This window comes from Muntiacus reevesi, chromosome 9 (assembly GCF_963930625.1).
Source record: "Muntiacus reevesi chromosome 9, mMunRee1.1, whole genome shotgun sequence".
NCBI lineage: Eukaryota > Metazoa > Chordata > Mammalia > Artiodactyla > Cervidae > Muntiacus > Muntiacus reevesi.
This window is the reverse complement of record NC_089257.1, coordinates 38,874,344-38,892,584: the sequence shown is the minus strand read 5'-3', so window position 1 is coordinate 38,892,584 and position 18,241 is coordinate 38,874,344. Positions and strand designations below refer to the sequence as shown.

The 18,241-nt window shown below is 34.8% G+C and overlaps 1 protein-coding gene across 2 annotated transcripts in view; it reads right to left on the bottom strand.

Moving 5' to 3' along the window:
- Positions 1 to 18,241, bottom strand: part of FCHSD2 (FCH and double SH3 domains 2) — a 245,329-nt gene that overhangs the window by 50,771 nt on the left and 176,317 nt on the right. Inside the window, exons 9-10 of one of the 2 annotated variants that reach the window (XM_065944798.1) lie at positions 17,473 to 17,595; positions 5,496 to 5,591 (exon numbers count right to left, since the gene is read on the bottom strand). In XM_065944798.1, coding sequence (XP_065800870.1) covers positions 5,496 to 5,591; positions 17,473 to 17,595 — 219 coding nt within the window. The remainder of the gene's footprint in view (positions 1 to 5,495; positions 5,592 to 17,472; positions 17,596 to 18,241) is intronic. The other variant, XM_065944799.1, reaches the window with a different exon arrangement.

Genomic DNA, 18,241 nt, shown 5'->3' with positions numbered 1-18,241 from the left:
TGCATTGCAGGCCGATTCTTTACCACTGAACTTGTATAGATCACTGCTTGTATAGATCATACTTGTCATCAAGTATGTCATATTGATGTCATATAGATCATCAAGTTTGTGGACATGCATGTTTCTTGTATTATTTCCCAGGCTGACCTTGTCCTTTGTCACAGGATGTGAGGAAATGCTCCCTAAGTGTACGCAACACTCGTTTCGATAATGGAAGGGAGACACACTGAGACGTATGTAGGGCAGAGAGGTGCTGAGCAGAGTAAGTCATGTACTCATAAGAGGAATAAGAATGGACAGTAACTATTAGCTATTGGCTACTCTTTATTCCAGACATATTGCCTTTTAGCCTTAAAAACTGCCGAGAGGTTGGTGAGTTATCCTTTGTAGAATAAAACAGGAGAGAAAATCCCAAGGAACTTCCAGTGATCAACTCAGTAAGGGAGCTGAAAACTGGAGGCCATGATAACACTACAAAGTGTTATCATATTTCATAATCTTGGTAATGTCTTCTATATTTGATATTTAAGTATTTCCCATAGTAATTTGTGGCACAACCTAAAAAAAAAAAAAAGAAAGAAACATGCTTGTCTTGAGGATAGGAGAAAAAGGGCTGTCAACATTTACTTTCTATCTACTATGTGCCAGGCATTGAGTCAAGTTTAATTTTTAAACTCAATAAAGTACAGTCATTTCATATAAGGAAGCTGAATCAGAGAGGTTAAATATATGTGTAATATGTAAATAAAAATAAATACAGCCAGCACATAGCATAGTTAGGTTCTGACTCCAAAGCTCATGATTTCTCATTGTATAACACTTGCATGAATCTCTAACACAAAGCTATTACCCATGTGATAACTGAATGACTTTAAACATAGAGAGCCTGAATAAATACACTTGTAAAATCTCCCTCACAGAATTTATATTTATCCTTTTGTGGAGGGGGAGGGCAGGAACTTTAGGGTACATTCCAATTCCTTCTTGGGACAATCTTATACTAAAAACTTTCATTTCAGTGAAGAAAGATGAACTTTACTATTTCTGGAAAGATTTTTGCCTTTCAGGTATCATCTGATACCAGGAGATACAAAGAAGGGATACCTTGGAAATCAGCAATTCTGTATGGAAACAGAGACATATAAATCTTTCAGTATTAACTATGAGCCAGCTACTAAATTACTACACTAGATGGAACTTGCCACTGATCACTGTCACTTATAATCATCTTAAGGTTAAACTAAGATTCCTAACTTAATTCTACGGCTGTATAGAATAGATCATTGTGACTTTAGAAAATAATTCTGGCCAGTTCCCTTTGGTATATCGCTCTAAAATATGATTTAAAATAATCATATATTAAAATAAAATGAAAAGGAATTTTGATGTACTAGCAGATAAAAAAAGATTAAGCCAAAAAGAAAACAAAAACCAAGAAGTGCAATACTTTCAACCCTTAATTAAATTCCAGTGATTAATACTGTGACTGTTTTTATCTGTACATTTTTGACTTTTGTGGGGAAAATACTGGAATCTGAAATGGATTATATTAAAAATTTTTCAGAAGAAAATAAGTTACATTTAATCATCATGATGACTTTAAAAGTCCTATGACTTTCCTAAATTTATTGTATTCTAAATCTAGATTAAATATTTATTGACTACTCTTCTCTATATAAGGCAAGAGCATATACAAATTATATGCAATAAATATCTATTGAGTGAATAAAATGAATGTGTTAAATCCATAAGGAATTAAAAGTTCCTAATATAAATTATAAAATCCAAAATAAAATAAAGGAACAATACTGTCCTGCAGAGGGAACTTGTTTGCAATTACCACATGGCTGTCGTACTTGAAAAGATTCCATAGTTCTCCATATGCTATGATATGTAAAACTCAAACACAAAATCTGGTTGCAACCTACATTTACAGTGTTGTTCAAACTCCTTCACCATACCAAACCTACTTGCTATTTCAAATACAGTAATGCATTTTCAAGCTTTTCTGACTCTACTACTAATTAGCTGAGTGATCTTGAGCAAATTTCTTAACCATAGTTTCCTCAACTATGAAGATTAAAAACAGCACCTAAAATATAGGATTGTTGAGAGGATTAAATGAGTTAATACAAGGAATTCAATTAGAAAAATGTCTAACATGAAATAAACCTTCAGAGAATGTCACTTATTATTTTTATTATTTTCAATTGTTATTTTCACTTCCCAGCATGTTGTTTTTCAATCCTGCAGAGTAAATTTCAATTCACTTTCAAGATCTAATTCATATTAAGAAGATAAACAATCTGATAAAAGAAACTAAAGATCTGAACAGACATTTTATCAAAGTAAATATATGAATCACTAATAAGCCATAAGAAGACATTCAATATCAGTTATTAGGTTAACGTATATCAAACTGCAATGAGATTCTATTTTACATCCTCTAGGATGACTACAAGCAAAGAGACAGACAATAACAAACAGCAGTGAAGATATGAGAGAAACAAAACACACATACAATGGTAGGCAGAAAGACAAATTGGTAGACACTTTGGAAAAGTTTGGCAATTTCCTAAAAAGTTAAACATAAAGTTACCTTACGATTCAGCAACTCAAGAGTAATGAAAACATATTCATACATTAACTTGTACACAAATGTTAATATTAGTATTATTGATGACAGCCAAAAGTGGGTAACAACCTAAATTTCTATCACTGATGAACAGATAAACAAAATGTAGTATATTCATAGAGTGGAATACTATTCAGCAATAAAAAGGAACAAACTACTGATACATCCTAAGAAAAAGATGAACCTCAAAACTTGCTAAGTGAAAGAAGCAAGACATAAGAGACCACGTATTATATAGTTCAATTTATATGAAATGTCTAGAGAAGGTAAACCTTTCAAGAAAGAAAATAGATTAGAGGTTGCCTATATAGGGGATGGGAATATGGATTAACAGTAAATGGACATAAGGGATCTTACTGGGATCATAAAAATGTTCTAAAACTTATTTGTGATGTTGGTTGTACAACTTGGTAAATTTACTAAAAATCAGTGAATAATACACTTGAAATGGGTGAGTTATATGATATATAAATGTCTCTATAAATTTGTCAAAAAAATTACACCACATCAGGATGCATTAACTGTACTCATCTACGGACACCAAGAGCATTCTGTCAGGCACAGCACTTGCCTGATTATATTTTACTTATTTGTGTACATGTCAGTGAGCCTCTTGTGTTTGGGCTCTTCACATGTAGTAGCTATCCTCAACATCTGTCTGAATGATTGGCACTCAGATAGATACAGCAGGAACTCAATGTCTATTGAATTGAAATGTGCTCCAGAAGAGGATAGGAACAATAGCAATTTCAGAAATACAACAGAAGATAGTGGCAATAAGTCCTTCCTACATGCCCTGCATTTAGCCAGCAGGAGAAGTGAGTTAACGGGGCACTGACTGGTGCTCTCCACGCTGTGACAGGCTTAGTGCTACCAACTCCAAGAGGAAACCAGGGAAGCAAGTAAACAATGGTTCCGTTCTCATAGAAAAGAACAGTACTAGTCCATACTGCGTAAAAACAATTACTTGGGATTTTACTTTTTGTGGGCAATATGAATACTTAATCTACAACAAAATAAAAAGTATATACAACAAATTTTACAGGTAAAAATGTTTTCAAGATGATTATTATAAAACTTTCAACAGTTGACAATCTGGGATGATCTTTATAAATGTGTGAGCATTTATCATTTTCCATTATGAAAAGATTAATTGCTCCCCAAGTGCTGAACATTTCTTCCTGAAAACACAGTAGCATTTAGAAAGAACATTAAACTGCAATTAGGATGTTAATGTGTCATTAATTCACTGTATGACTCTAGATAACTCTCTTTTCCTTTTTAGGCTTCAGTTTCCTCTTTAATAAATGCAAGATTAGTTCTAAGGTTCTTTCCAGCACTCCTATTGAGGAAAACGAAGGTGCTTCAGACAAGATGACAAATGAGAAGCTCAATCTTTTCACTATAAATAGGAAAAGAAATCCCTAATTTATAAGGGAAAAGGGAAAGCCCCAGCTTATGCATTCAGTAGCCCCTTACACATATATTTATAACTTTCATCCCAATACCAGGCCCCACCCTTCTTTTAACATGCAAACCCACATACCCCATCCCTCCCACCCCTGACCCATACCCCCAAATACCTCAGCTATGGTCATTCTCAGAGCACTGACAGGGGAGAACTCAATATCCACCAGCTGGGCAGCTTTTAAACTCTGCCCAGTACAGATTGCACAAGGACAGAAAACAGCATAGAGTTAGAATTGTAAGGCAAACACGGACACAGAGCTAAGAACATTTAGCACAGCGTTTAGAAACAAAGAAGGATTTAGGGTTGTCATGGGGTTTCAGATCAGTGAGATGCGAGTCCCTATCAGCCTCATTTTCCTGAGGAAACTGGGCAAAGATAAAAGAATCTCAAATGGGTCACAATTTTAAGTCAAGCTTTGCAAACTTGTCCATACCCTGTATCCTCAGGACAATGTCTCCCAGTCATTAAGCAAAAGCTGATAGATTAAAAAAGGCACTACTAAGGGCAACGGTTAATAATCTAGAGGGAAATCTTGATTTCCTACATTTCTTTATATAACCACTATTTAAATTTAGTAGGAAAAGTAATGAAGATACCTCCAGTAAAGGTTTCTATTAAACTGATACCATTAAACTCTGGTATCATAAACTCCCCTGGTCTTGATTCTAAGTTTACCACACACTTGACCAATATAACTTGACTTCCCTCCTGGCTTACCTACATTGAGAGAATGTGCTAGATATGTGCTTTCTCACCTTACAGAAGTAAAATACTTTTTAAAAAATGTTATTAAATTAGTATTCTTTTTTTTTTTAATTCAAAAATGGCTATTATTTTTCATAGAGCAAACTCAAGGATAACAGTATATGATTAACGCTTGCTTTTTATACATTGCCAATTTGTGTTAATACTTCCACAGTCTAAGAAATCTGAAAGGAATTATAAAGGGCCTATAATTTTTAATAAACCCAGCAAAATATTTGCATACACATATTCATTATTCTATTTATTAATTCTATTCTGGTTAAAAACCACTGATTTCTTTGCAAGGGTATACATGTGAAGAATTTCATAAATAGAAAGTATAAATTTACATCTGAATTGAAAAAAAATTACTGAATTTTTTTCTTCTTCCCTCAGTTCAGTTTTCAGATTTCCAGTAACTTGTTCTATAATTTAACCCTGTTAAGTAGAAAGCTGTTAGCATAAAGATGTTGGGTGTGTTAGTCGTCTTTTAGAAAGGAATGTTAGTTTCTCGGCATCCTTACAGTTTTGCTATAAAATTGAGACATACTCAGTCTTTTTCGTCTGTCTATTCCAAAGAGAACAGCTATTGAAGCACAAACATAGCTTAAAAACAAACAAAATGAAAATCTGGAATTCCCTTACAGTATCACTGTCACAAGGCTGGAACTGGAAGGGCTGGGGTTTGTGAAATACAGCATTCTCTTGTAAAAACAGCTGAAGATTATAGTCTCGTACCACCTAAAGAGAAAATAAAATATCTTTAAGTCTTTAATAAGGTTAAAATATTCAATATTTGCATTTTAAAAGTTTAGGTTTTTTTCTGTAGTTTTTCAAAAACAAGAAATCATCCAGTACTATGTAGTCAAAAAGAAATGATAATTACAATTTTTTTCATTTCATTTATTTAAAAAATTTTTACTTATTTATTTGGCTGTATCAGGTCTTAGTTGAGCATGTGAGATCCAGTTCCCTGACCAGGGATCGAAACTGGGCCCCCTGCAATGGAAGTGTGGAGTCCTAGCCACCTGGGAAGCCCTTCATTTTGGATAATAGTTGTTATCCTTGTGCCCCATTTTCTCAAGAATCTAAATATGGAAAGTACTAGGTTAGAAACTAGCCCAGATTTGGGGACTAGATGATATGTACTATTTAAGACTGCAGAAAGATGGCTATTACACAAGATGTTATTCTTTTGAATGGCGATAGGGTAGATGCAAACAGGGAAGCACATCAGTTTTTTCTAAACCAGTTCTAAAGTTCTGTAGGCCTCTTAAAGTTTGCTTTATGGAGACTGCCATCTACTAGGAAACTGCCAGATAACCTTGTACACAGCACAAAATAGTATTTTTCTAGTACTTCTCACCACCTTTCTGCTGCTAAGTCACTTCAGTCGTGTCCAACTCTGTGTGACCCCATAGACGGTAGCCCACCAGGCTCCGCTGTCCCTGGGATTCTCCAGGCAAGAACACTGGAGTGGGTTGCCATTTTCTTCTCCAGTGCAGGAAAGTGAAAAGTGAAAGTGAAGTCACTCAGTCATGTGCGACTCAGCGACTCCACGGACTGCAGCCTACCAGGCTCCTCCGTCCATGGGATTTTCCAGGCAAGAGTACTGGAGTGGGGTGCCATTGCCTTCTCCACACCACCTTTCTGAGGAAGTTATATTCCAATTACCATCTTAAAGCATACCAAGAAGAACAGACTAGGAAGGACTTTATAGAGAAGAGAAATTTTGATACACAGAAACTAGCAAAACAAATAGCCAAAGAGAGTCCTCTAAAAAGAATTCACTGTTATATTCCCTGGGAAAGAGTGGAAACCAGCAGCATTTGATAGTACAGAAATCCAGTTTCTAGTTTGCTACACTGCTTACCCTTGACTTGTCTTTCATCTGCTAAAGCTCATTAGACCTCTGCCACAAGATGGGCAGAAGAAGGAAATAAAGCTTAAAGCAGTCTTTGGCTATACTTTAGTAGACCTGGGAAAAAAATTCATTCAGGAGATAGAGAAAGTTGGAGGTATATTTTGCATTTTACTTACCAGTACATCCCAATTCTCTATTGTTCCCCTCCCCTTCCTTCAACAACCATTTACTGAGAGAGCTTACCAGGCCTGATATTAAATGCAGCAGAGAAGGGGTTATACACAGAGGAATAAATATGAATAAACAAAGTTAGTCTCTTCAAGGAATTTATAATCTATAAAGTTGGACAATTAAACAGATTACACAATTAAAATACACTAACAAAATACATAGAAGGCACTAGGAGAGTGTCAGTGCTATTTAGTCCAGACTGCAGGGGTGGGGTGGAGGGAGGAGTGATTGAAATATGTGGTCAGGGAAGGCTGGCTGAATAAACATATTCTTAAAGGGAAATGTGTTTTCTCTTTTCCTGGATTCCAGTTTGAAGCTAGAATAACTGAGAAAGCTCCTGATACAGTCCTGAGACACAGCCTCACTAGTCACCATGCAGAAAAAGCTAAGAGGATCATCCTTCTGGTTGCTAAACCTATCCCCTGAAGCACAACAAACCCAACCTCCTTCCTTCCTTTCTTTCAAGAGGAAAGTATTAATCTTCTTAAAAATTTTAACTTTTTGCTATGGAATATTTTAAAGAGAAAACAATATAATGTGTCCCCATGTACTATCAACCAACTTCCAAAACACACCAATTTTTGTTTCATCTAAAACCCACCTACCCCTTCCACCTTCTATTAAACTGAAGGAAGTCCTAGACATATTATGTCACCTATAAATATTTCAGTGTAATGTTGAAGAGACAAACTTTAGAAAAATGTATATTAAAATGTACAAATAACATTATAAAACAGTAAGTGTTTAATTTTTTGTTCATATTTTTTAAAGTTTTTCACATTAAGATCACAATAAGGTTCCTATAGTGCATATGGATGATGTTGCTTAGGTTTCTTTTCATATATAGATTTCTTGGGACTTCCCTGGCAGTACAGTGGTTAAGAATCCATGCTTCCAGTGCAGAGGCTGCAGGTTTGATCCCTGATCAGGGAACTGAGATCTCACATGGCAGGTGGTGCGGCCCCCCCAAAAAATCACATATACGTTTCTTCCTCCATCTCCCTCACCCACCTCACTTGCAATTTACCTGTTGAAGAAACCGAGTTTTTGTTCTGTAGTTTCCCATAGTCTGAATTTTGTTCACTCCATCCTTGTAGTGTTCTATTTCTTGTGTGTCCTGTAAGCTGATGTTTCACTGCATTCACGTTTATTATTTTACTTTTTGGCAAGGTGGTGTTTACTTCTGTGAGGCCTGCCTCTGATTTGCCTCTTTTTGCTACTAACAGCTGTAGTGGGCTGAATGAATGGTGGCTCTCCAAAAGAGAGATCCCTGTCCTTAGCACTGAACTTGTGAATGCTACCTCATTTGGAAAACTGCCCTTTGCAGATATAATTATTAAGGATTTTGAGATTAGCAAATATTTTTGATTCTGTGGCTGGGCTCTGAAAGTAATGATAAGTGATGTTACTATAAAAGACAAACAGAAGGAAACACAGACAGAAGAGGAGTCAGTAAGGCAACAGGCAGAGATTGGAGTGATGTGACCACAAACAAACAAAAGTCTGAAGCTACCAGAAGCTAAAAGAGGTACGAAACTGATTATCCTCAAGCCTTTGGTGGGAGTGCAGCCTTGCTGACGCTTTCATTTCTGACTTTTGGCTTCCAGAACTGAGAGGAAATAAATGTCAGTCATTTTAAGTCATCCTGTTTATGGTAATTTGTATAGTAACCCTAGGAAACTAATAGAACAGATCTACAATGATAAATGCCTAGACATATTAGGGGCTGCAAGAACTAAAGAGTTTTCTATATTTTTCTATCACTTTATCAAGGAATTCCATCATTTCTTTTTCATTTATTAGCTAGAATACTTCTATAAGAGAAACTTTCAAACAATTATTTAGTTACCTTGAGACTGATTTTGTATAAGGCAGGATAAACACTTGCCTCTTCCCTTTATTATCTAGTTTTCAAATTGGTTGTTTCCCCAGTAACCGCCAAAGAATGATCAATTATAGCTTTAATAAATTATTATAAAGTCATGGATTTAAAAATATTTGATTATTTCAATCTACTACTATCATTATCAATGCTAAAATAATCTCATCTTCGGCTAGCAAGATCATATCTTGAGTTCCTGGAGATGACCTAGGAGTTTTTGATAGTCTCCCTGCTTTCCATTATGACTAATTATTTAATGTTTACCTTAAATATTTTACGTCCCAGATCTAGAATCAGTGCTATTTTCCCAAGAAGCACTGTTTTGTTTTTTTTTTTTAAAGTGAGTAGGAGAAGTACATGGAAAATAAGACCTGTACAATAGAGGCACTGAATTAGTAACTGGTCTTCTCTCTCAAACAATTCATTTTGAAAGGAAGTTGCAAAGAGATCCTGTACACCTCCCAATGTCAGCATCTTGCATAAATACAGTAAATATAAAAATTAGGAAATCGACACTGGTACAAAGCATAAAGCTTATTTAGATTTCACCAGTTATATTAATATATGCACTCATTTTGGGATATATGAGTGTAAAGATTTATACAATTTTATCACATGTATAGCTTCAGGCAACCACTATCCCAATCAAGATATTTAACTGAACCACCGCCACATAACTCCCTTGTGCTATTCTGTAATACTTCCCTCCACTTTGTTTAGTAACTAAGTTGTATCTGACTTTTTTGCCACCTCATGGACTGTAGCCTCCCAGGCTTCTCTGTCTATGGGATTTCCCAGGCAAGAATACTGGAGTGGGTTGTCATTTCCTTCTCCAGGGGATCTTCCCAATCCAGGGATTGAACTCGCATCTCCTGAACCGGCAGGCGGATTCTTTACCACTGAGCTACCTGGGAAGTCCCTTCCCTCTACTCTGCTCATCCCTAATTCCTGGTAACTGCTTATCTGTTCTCTATTTCTATAAATACACTATTTCACAAATGTTACATAATGGAATCATGCACCATATACCTTTTGCTTTTGGCCGCATGGTGTAACATGAGGGATCTTAGTTCTTCAATCAGGGATCAAACCTGTGCCCCTTGCAGTGGAAGTGTGGAGTCTTAACCACTGGACCACTAGGGAAGCCTATTTTCATTCAGCATAATTTCCTTGAAGTTCATCCAATTTGTTGTATGTATCAACAGTTCACTCCTTTTTATTGCTGAGTAGTACTTCATAGTATGGAAACACCACCATTTATTTTGGTCCTTCACTCACTGAAGGTCATTTAAGGAGTTTCCAGTTTTCAACTATTATGACTAAAAGCTACTCTGAATATTTGTGTGTGTAAGCTTCTGTGTGAAAGTAAATTTTCATTTTTTCTGGCATTTTCATGTGCCCTATTTTTCTCTCTGTAAAGGTGTTACTGAAGTATAACTGACATACATACAATAACCTGTACATATTTAAAGTGTATATTTTGATAAATTTTAACTTTCCTATGTATCTGTAAAAGTCACCACAATCAAGATAATGGACATATCCCTAACTTTCAAAAGTTTCCTCATTCCCTTTGTAATCTTTCCCTTTCTGCTTCCTTCAGTCACTCCTTGTGACAGCTGAGATCAGGCCTTCAATCTCGTTACTGATGTAACCTTCAGCAACTAGCACAATAGCTTCTGTCTAAAGTAGTATTCAATAAACAGCTGTTAAAGAACACCTCTGTATCCACCGTTGAGATTAAACAAAACATTACCACTGCCGTAGGAATCCATACATCCTCTTCTTATTACATTCCCACCTTATTTCCTAAGGAGTGTTCAACCTTCTATTTATTTATTTTTTTAATGTTTTTTAAGTTGGGGAATCTCTCCCATTTCCCAATCCAAGGACCCTTTTAAGACAGTTTCCCCCTAGTTGCCCTCTTTGATTACACTTTAATATCACAAGTATATGTTACATGTTTATGTACTGTGGCCCATTGTAACATATAAGATTCTTTTGGCAAACAATCCCTCAATATCCAGAAGCACTTTTTACTCCTTTGGGGGACTATCTGCCCCTCTGTGAATGCATGCTCCTCTAGATATAACCACTCTACTAAATTTTACTGTGCTCCTCTTTTTTTCTTTCAACAGTTTTATTACATATGATATATCTCAAAATGAGACTGTTTTCTTGGATATTTCTGAATGCTATATAAATGTGTGTGTGGTCTTTGCAAGTTGCTTTTCTAAAAATTGAAGTATAGTTAATTTACAGTGTTGTGTTAGTTCCAAGTGTTAAAGCAAAGTGATTTAGCTATATATACACGCCCACATTCTCTTTCAGATTCTTTTCCATTATAAGTTACTACACTGAGTACAGTTCCCTGTGCTATACAATAGGTCCTTGTTTTGCAATTTGCCTTTTGCTCAACATCACATTTGTGAATCTCACCCATATTAGTGCATGTGCTTACAGATCTTTCATTTTTATTGCTATTTGGTACTCCATTATTCATCTTACTGTTGGTGGACAGTTAGGTTATTTCTAGCTTTTTCTAATCTGACAAAGGAAGTTGCTAAGAACAATATCTCAAAGTCTTCTGGTACCCACTCTGGGGCCAGAGTTTCTCTAGGATATATTCTAAGAAGTAGAACTACTGAGTCATAAGCTAAGTGCATCTTTAAATTGACTAGATAATGCCAAATGTGTTGAAATTGGATCTATCAATCTGTACCCCTCAGGGCAGTATATAAGCTTCTGTTAATCCATATTCACATTAATAATCATTCCTGTCGATTTTTGTCAATCTCATAAGTGTAAAATAGAATCTCATAGTGATTTTAATTTCTAGTTCTTTGATTAATAGTAAGTTTAAGCATCTGTACTAGTTTCCTAATGCTTCCATAACAAAGGATCATAGTTGAGGTGGCTTAAACAAGGTAATTCTGTTTCCTCACAGTTCTGGAGGCCAGAAGCCCAAGAACAAGGTGATGGTAGGGCTGGTTTCTTCTGAGGGTCTCTTTCTTTGGCTTGCAGATGATCGTCTTTTGCTGGTGTCTTATGTGGACTTCCCATTGTGCCTATTCGCACTCTAACCTTCTATGAACACCAGTCATATTGGATTAGAGCTCATCCATATGACCTCATTTTACCTTAATCTCTTTAAAGGCCTGATATCCAAGAACAGTCACATTCTGAGGTACCAGAGGTTAGGACTTCCATGTATGAATTTTAGGGGATACAACTTAGCCCATAAAAGCCTCTTTTTTATATGGTAATAGTTATTTGTATTTTTTTAATTCTGTGGGACATGTGTTGTATGATATATCAGTAGTTCATTCCTTTTTATGAACAAATAATATTCCATTGAAATTGTATTTTATTTATCTAATCACCAGTTGATTGACATTTAGGGTGTTTACATTTATTGGCTATTATCTCCTAGAGAAGGAAATGGCAACCCACTACAGTATTCTTGCCTGGAAAATCCCATGGATGGAGGAGCCTGGTAGGCTACAGTCCACGGGGTCGCAAAGAGTCAGACATGACTGAGTGACTTCACTATGAATAACACTGCTGTGAACATTTCTGTACAATTTTTTTGTTTAAACACTTGTTTTCAAAAAAGTGGAATTGTCATATGTAACTCCGTGTCTCACTTTTTGAGGAATTACTGAACTGTTTTCCACAGTGGCTACACCATTTTATATTCCTACAATGTACAAGAGTTCTAATTTTACCACATCCCTGCCAACACTTGCTTTATATGTGTGTTGTTTTAATTATTAAAGCTATCCTACTAGGTGGAAGTTGTATTTCATTGTGGTTTTCATTTACATTTCTCCAATACCTAATGGTGCTTAGGATCTTTTCATGTGTACATTTTCCTTGGAAAAAATGTCTATTCAAGTCCTTTGCCCATTTTTAAATTGGATCATTTGTCTTTTATGTGTTGATTTGTAAAAGTTATTTATATATTTTGAGTATTAAATTCCTATCAGGCACATGATTTATAAATATTTCTCCCACTCTATGGGCTTTTTCACATTTCCCACAATGTTCTTTGATGCACAAAAACTTGTAATTTGATGAAGTTCAGTTATCTATCGTCTTTTGCTGCTGTGCTTTCAAGTTAACTCTAAGAATACACTGGCAAACCCAAGGTCACAAAGATTTACTTCTGTATTTTCTTCTATAATTCTACAGTTTTAGGCTGTCGGCCCATTTTGAGTTAATTTTTATACATGGAGTGAGGAAGGGGTTTAACTTTACTCTTTTGCATGTGATTATCCTATTGTTTTATCACCTCTTGTTGAAGAGACTATTCTTTCTCTATCAAATGGCCTTGACAACCTTGTTGAAATCAATTGGCCACAGATGTTTGAGCTTATTTCTGGACTCTCGATTCTTACATGTCTAGCCTTATGCTAGCACCACACTCTTAATTACCATAACTTTGTAGTAAGTTTTAAAACTGGAATGTGTGAGTCCTCCAATTTTGTTTTTCTTTTTCAAGGTTTCAGGATCCCTTGTAGTTCCACATGAATTTCAGGATTGGCTGTTCCATTTCTGCAAAAAATGCCATTGGAATTTTGACAGGAATTGCACTGAATCTATAAACTGCTTTGTGGAATACTGAAATATTAGAGATATGAAATCTTCTAATCCATAAACATTTATTATTTCCATTTATTTGGGTCTTCACTGGTGGCTTAGACGGTAAAGCGTCCGCCTATAGTGCGGGTGACCTGGGTTCGATTCTTAGTTTGGGAAGATCCCCTGGAGAAGGAAATGGCGACCCACTCCAGTACTCTTGCCTGGAAAATTCCGCGGACTGAGGAGCCTGGCAGGCTACAGTCCATGGGGTCGCAAACAGTCGGACACGACTGAGTGACTTTCACTTTCTTTAATTTCAGCAATGTTTTATAGTTTTTCCATGTACAAGTCTTTCGGGTTTTGGTTAAATTATTTCTAGGTATTTATTCTTCAAATACTATTGTAACTGGAATTATTTTCATAGTTTTCCTTCAGTTCATTCATTGATGAAGTATAGAAACATAATAGATTTTGTGTATTGATTTTGTATTTGCAACTTTTGCTGAGTTCATTTACTAGCTCCAGGACTTTTGTGGATCCTATAGGGTTTTTTATATACAATCATGTCATGTGCAAATATATACTTTTACTTCTTTTTTTCCATTTTGCTGCCTCCTATTTCTGTTTCCTGCCTAATTGCTCAGATCAGGATGTTCAGTACAATGGTGAATGAGTGAAAGTCACTTAGTTGTGTCCAACTCTTTGTGACCCATGGACTATACAGTCCATGGAATTCTCTAGGCCAGAATACTGGAGTGGGTAGCCTTTCTCTTCTCCAGGGGATTTTCCCAACCCAGGGACTGAATCCAGATCTCTCACATTGCAGGCAGATTCTTTACCAGCTGAGCCACAAGGGAAGCTCATTCACCACAATGGTGAATAGTAGTGGTGAAAGTGGGCATCCTTGTCTGATCATCTTTTCCAGATGGGGAAAGCTTTCAGTCTTTCAACACTGAGTATGATATGTTTTGTAGGTTTTTTAAAAATGCCTTTTACCATGTTCAGGAAGTTCCCTTCTATTCCTAATTTGATGAGCGTTTTTATCATAAGAGAGTGTTGAATTTTGTCATATGCTTTTCCTGTGTTTTTGAGATGATCATGGGATTTTCCCCTTTATTTTATTAAGTTTACTTTTTTGGTACATCTTTACGGTAATAAGAGTGACAATACTAGACAATTTAATTTATGAAGAAATATAGAATAATCCTGTTATTTTTGAATTGTTAAAAGAGTTACATTATTAATTGGTAGGAATTTCCTTATAGAGACAGAAAGCGAGTATACATAAACAAACTGTAAAGCCAGTAGAACCACCTTTAGAATGACTATACTAGAGAAAACCTCTCTGACAATATCTGCTTCAGTTACATGCACAAAGCATTTCATAAAATATTAAGAAGAACAGCAAGCTTTCATAAATAATTAAAATTAAACAGAAGTTCTTAGGCCAGCTGTCTCCCTTTAAGGTAGAGAAGGCATTATAAAATTATAATGTGTCTATGGATTACCCCCAAAATGCATGTACAGTTACAATTCAGATATGTGGGAGAAAATTAACTTCCCCCAAAGAAAAGCTAGTAATGGTGTAGAATAAAAATTAAAAAAATGCTTAAACTTCTTTCTGGATTATCAGATCACAAGGTTGCTTTTAGCAGGATAACAAAAGTAGCAGAATAAGCTCTTTGTTAACAGAAAAGCACACGGCATAAAACTTCTAGGTGTGAGCTCTTCTGGTACTAGGAATAAAAGGGCACATCTCCTAGTTGCATCATTCTTATTAAATTTTTATTACTACCACTTTCACTCTAAACACAAGAGCATCTTATTTCTTCCTCATCCCTGGGGAGTAAGATACCCATATGAGTGAATGTAGAGAAAAATAAAAGCTTATCTCTTTATGTGTCCAAATCAGTTTATACATTTCTAATTCATTTTCTATGAAAATAATATAAGCTAAAGAGATAATATAGATATTAGTAGAGCACGGAAAACACTATGTGTGTGTTTGTGACCTCAGGCAAATCACATAAACTTCCTGGGTCTGTTTTCCTCTCTGCAGAATGAGCAAGATAATACCAACCTTAGAGGATGTATTAAAAACTAGAAAACTGTGAACTGTTATATAAAATATTAGCACATTTTAAAGACTAAATGCTTACCTCTTTTATAAACTAAAGGCAGTGTACTCAAACATTCTTGGAAAAAGATTTAAAAAAAAATTTGGGGAGAATCTCTCTGATAAAATTAGAAATGAAAAATGTCACCCACTATATACTCCCTCCATTAAATGGAAACTGGAAAAACTTCTAAATAATTCATGGGTTAATGAAGGGGGGAAATGCAGAAGCGATTTAAAAAAGCCCTACATACCTATCACAGGATGCAATTAAAGTAGAAAGAAATTTTTTAGGCTCAAGCGGATTTATTTGAAAACAAAAGACTGAAAATATAGAACCTAATAGAAAAAGAAGCCTAAAAACATTAACTGCAATAAAGTAGAAAGAAATAATGAATATAAAGTTAGTAATTAAGAAGATATGGAACAATAACACTGAGAAGTAGAACAAGAGATGGCTTTTGGAAAAGATTAAAAAATAGATTGGCAAGTCTGATCAAAATAAGAGAGAAAGCACAAACAATATCAGAAATAAAAAGGGAGACAATTACAGAGGCAAGCAAGTTTATATGCAAATTTATGCCACCAAATTTCATAAATGAAATAGACAATTTGTCTAGGAAAGTGAAGTTACCAAAATACACTAAAAAAGATACAGAAAACCCAAATGGACCAATATATATAAACAATCTGAATACTAGTTAAAAATCAACTTTTTCATAAAAGGAACAAACCAAGACATTTTTATAGTCTTCTACCTCTAACATTCTCTTATGGAAAATGTCAAATGTATACACATTAAAATAAAAAGAACTGTACAGAAACTACCTAGACTCTTTAATTAACATTTTTCTACATTTTCTTTCACATAACTATCCATCTACCCATCCATTTATCCTTTCTATATGTTCATCCTTTTACATCTTTTATTGAATCCTAGGAATAAAAATATAAGAATACAAAAATACAACAGGATTTCAAAGCACCAGACTAGTGATGTTTGTATTTCCACGTGAACTTAGCATTTTAAATGTTTTTCTAAAAATAGAATTGGAGCGATGGTACACTGAAAATAATAAATACACATGGAGGCAATTCAGGAAAAGAAAAGGGACACAGACCGCACCCTTTTCTTTTCTGTCTTTGGCCTCTGTCTTGTAATATGGATACCCTGATTCCTTTCCAAACAACTTTCTAAGGTATTAGCCAGTTCCCACTCCTCTGGCCAAAAAAAAGAATTGAACTGATCTTTTAAAATAGCAGTCATAAAATGAATGTATTTTAATAAATGCATTCAGTCAGGAAACATTTACTGTGCACTTAATTTATCAGAAAGAAAATAAGATTAATTAACCACAGGAACAATTTATCTTCCAAAGGACAGTTTCTCTACTGCAAAAAATTTTAATCTGTCAGATCCTAAAGAAAAACAACTTGATTTATTTTCTATGTAAACAGTGTGACATGCTAGCAAACTTGAATGAAAAGATAACTATCAAAGAATGACAGCATATAGAAGGCAAGGTTAATTGTTTAAAGCAAGATATTATGACATTAATTTGTTTATCAATTATAAAATTTAAATTTTCCTTTTTGTGTCCTTTTATTATTCTTTGCACTGACACATGACCTTGTTGTTTTATGAACTGAGTGCATTCAAAATTAATCTGAGTGGAAAATAAAGTTCTTTAAACCACTCTTTTCAAAAGCAACAGACATGCTAATAATGACTGATGTCCTGAGACAGCCTGTATCATCACCTCCCTTTTTTAACCTTCATCAAGGAGAATGAAACACCTTTCAACTTTGTTAGAAGGAATATTGTTTTAAAAAAAATTCGCCCTTGAAAGCATTCTAATGTCACTGGTGCTTTCATTTTGTTTGTATCTAAAGACATTTTTGATTCTAAATGGATATATCACATACTGCACTGAAGGTAACTTGCCTTGCTGGAGGTTTCTAATAAAAACTGGAATGTGTTCTGCACAGCTTGGCATGTCTCTAGCTCAGTCCGGCTGAAGGCTATTAAATAATCCTTAAGGTGGTCATACACATTTCCATCAAGAGCCTGTAAAAGAGTAAACAAAAGAAAAAAAATTATGAAAAAGCTCTGACATACAATGCTTGCTGTTTAAATGCTAAATTCAGTTTAAAATCTATTAATAAAAAATAAAAGATATAGGTAGGTTGCTAAGTAAAGAATAAATATAAATCTTAAACAATAAAAAAAAAATCTTAAACAATCACTTGGGAAAATATTGAATTTTTCTAATAAGTAGGAACTCAAAAAAGGTAGAGCCCAATACTGGTAAAGACGTGGGGACAGTATAAAACTTGAAAGACAAAATGTTTGGTTTCTGATATTTGCTCATCTGCTTTCTAGCTATGTCAACATCTCTAGTCAGTTTATAAGATTAGGTGTGGGAGCTGAATGAAATAATAGATGTAAAGGATCCATACGCAGAGCCTGGAACAGAAGGGACATTCTATAAACAATTTCCTCCATTTTCCCTCATTCATTATTGGTAGAATTCTAAATTCATTTATTCTTACTATATAGCAATCAGAGAAAAACCACAATAGAAATAGTAAAAATTAAAAAGAAGAGTCAGAAATTCTGTTTTAGGGAAGAAACATCAATGCAATATCTATAAAGAAATTTAAACATTCTTATTTACTTAAGTATTTAGATCAGGGCTCTTTAAAAATTGAAA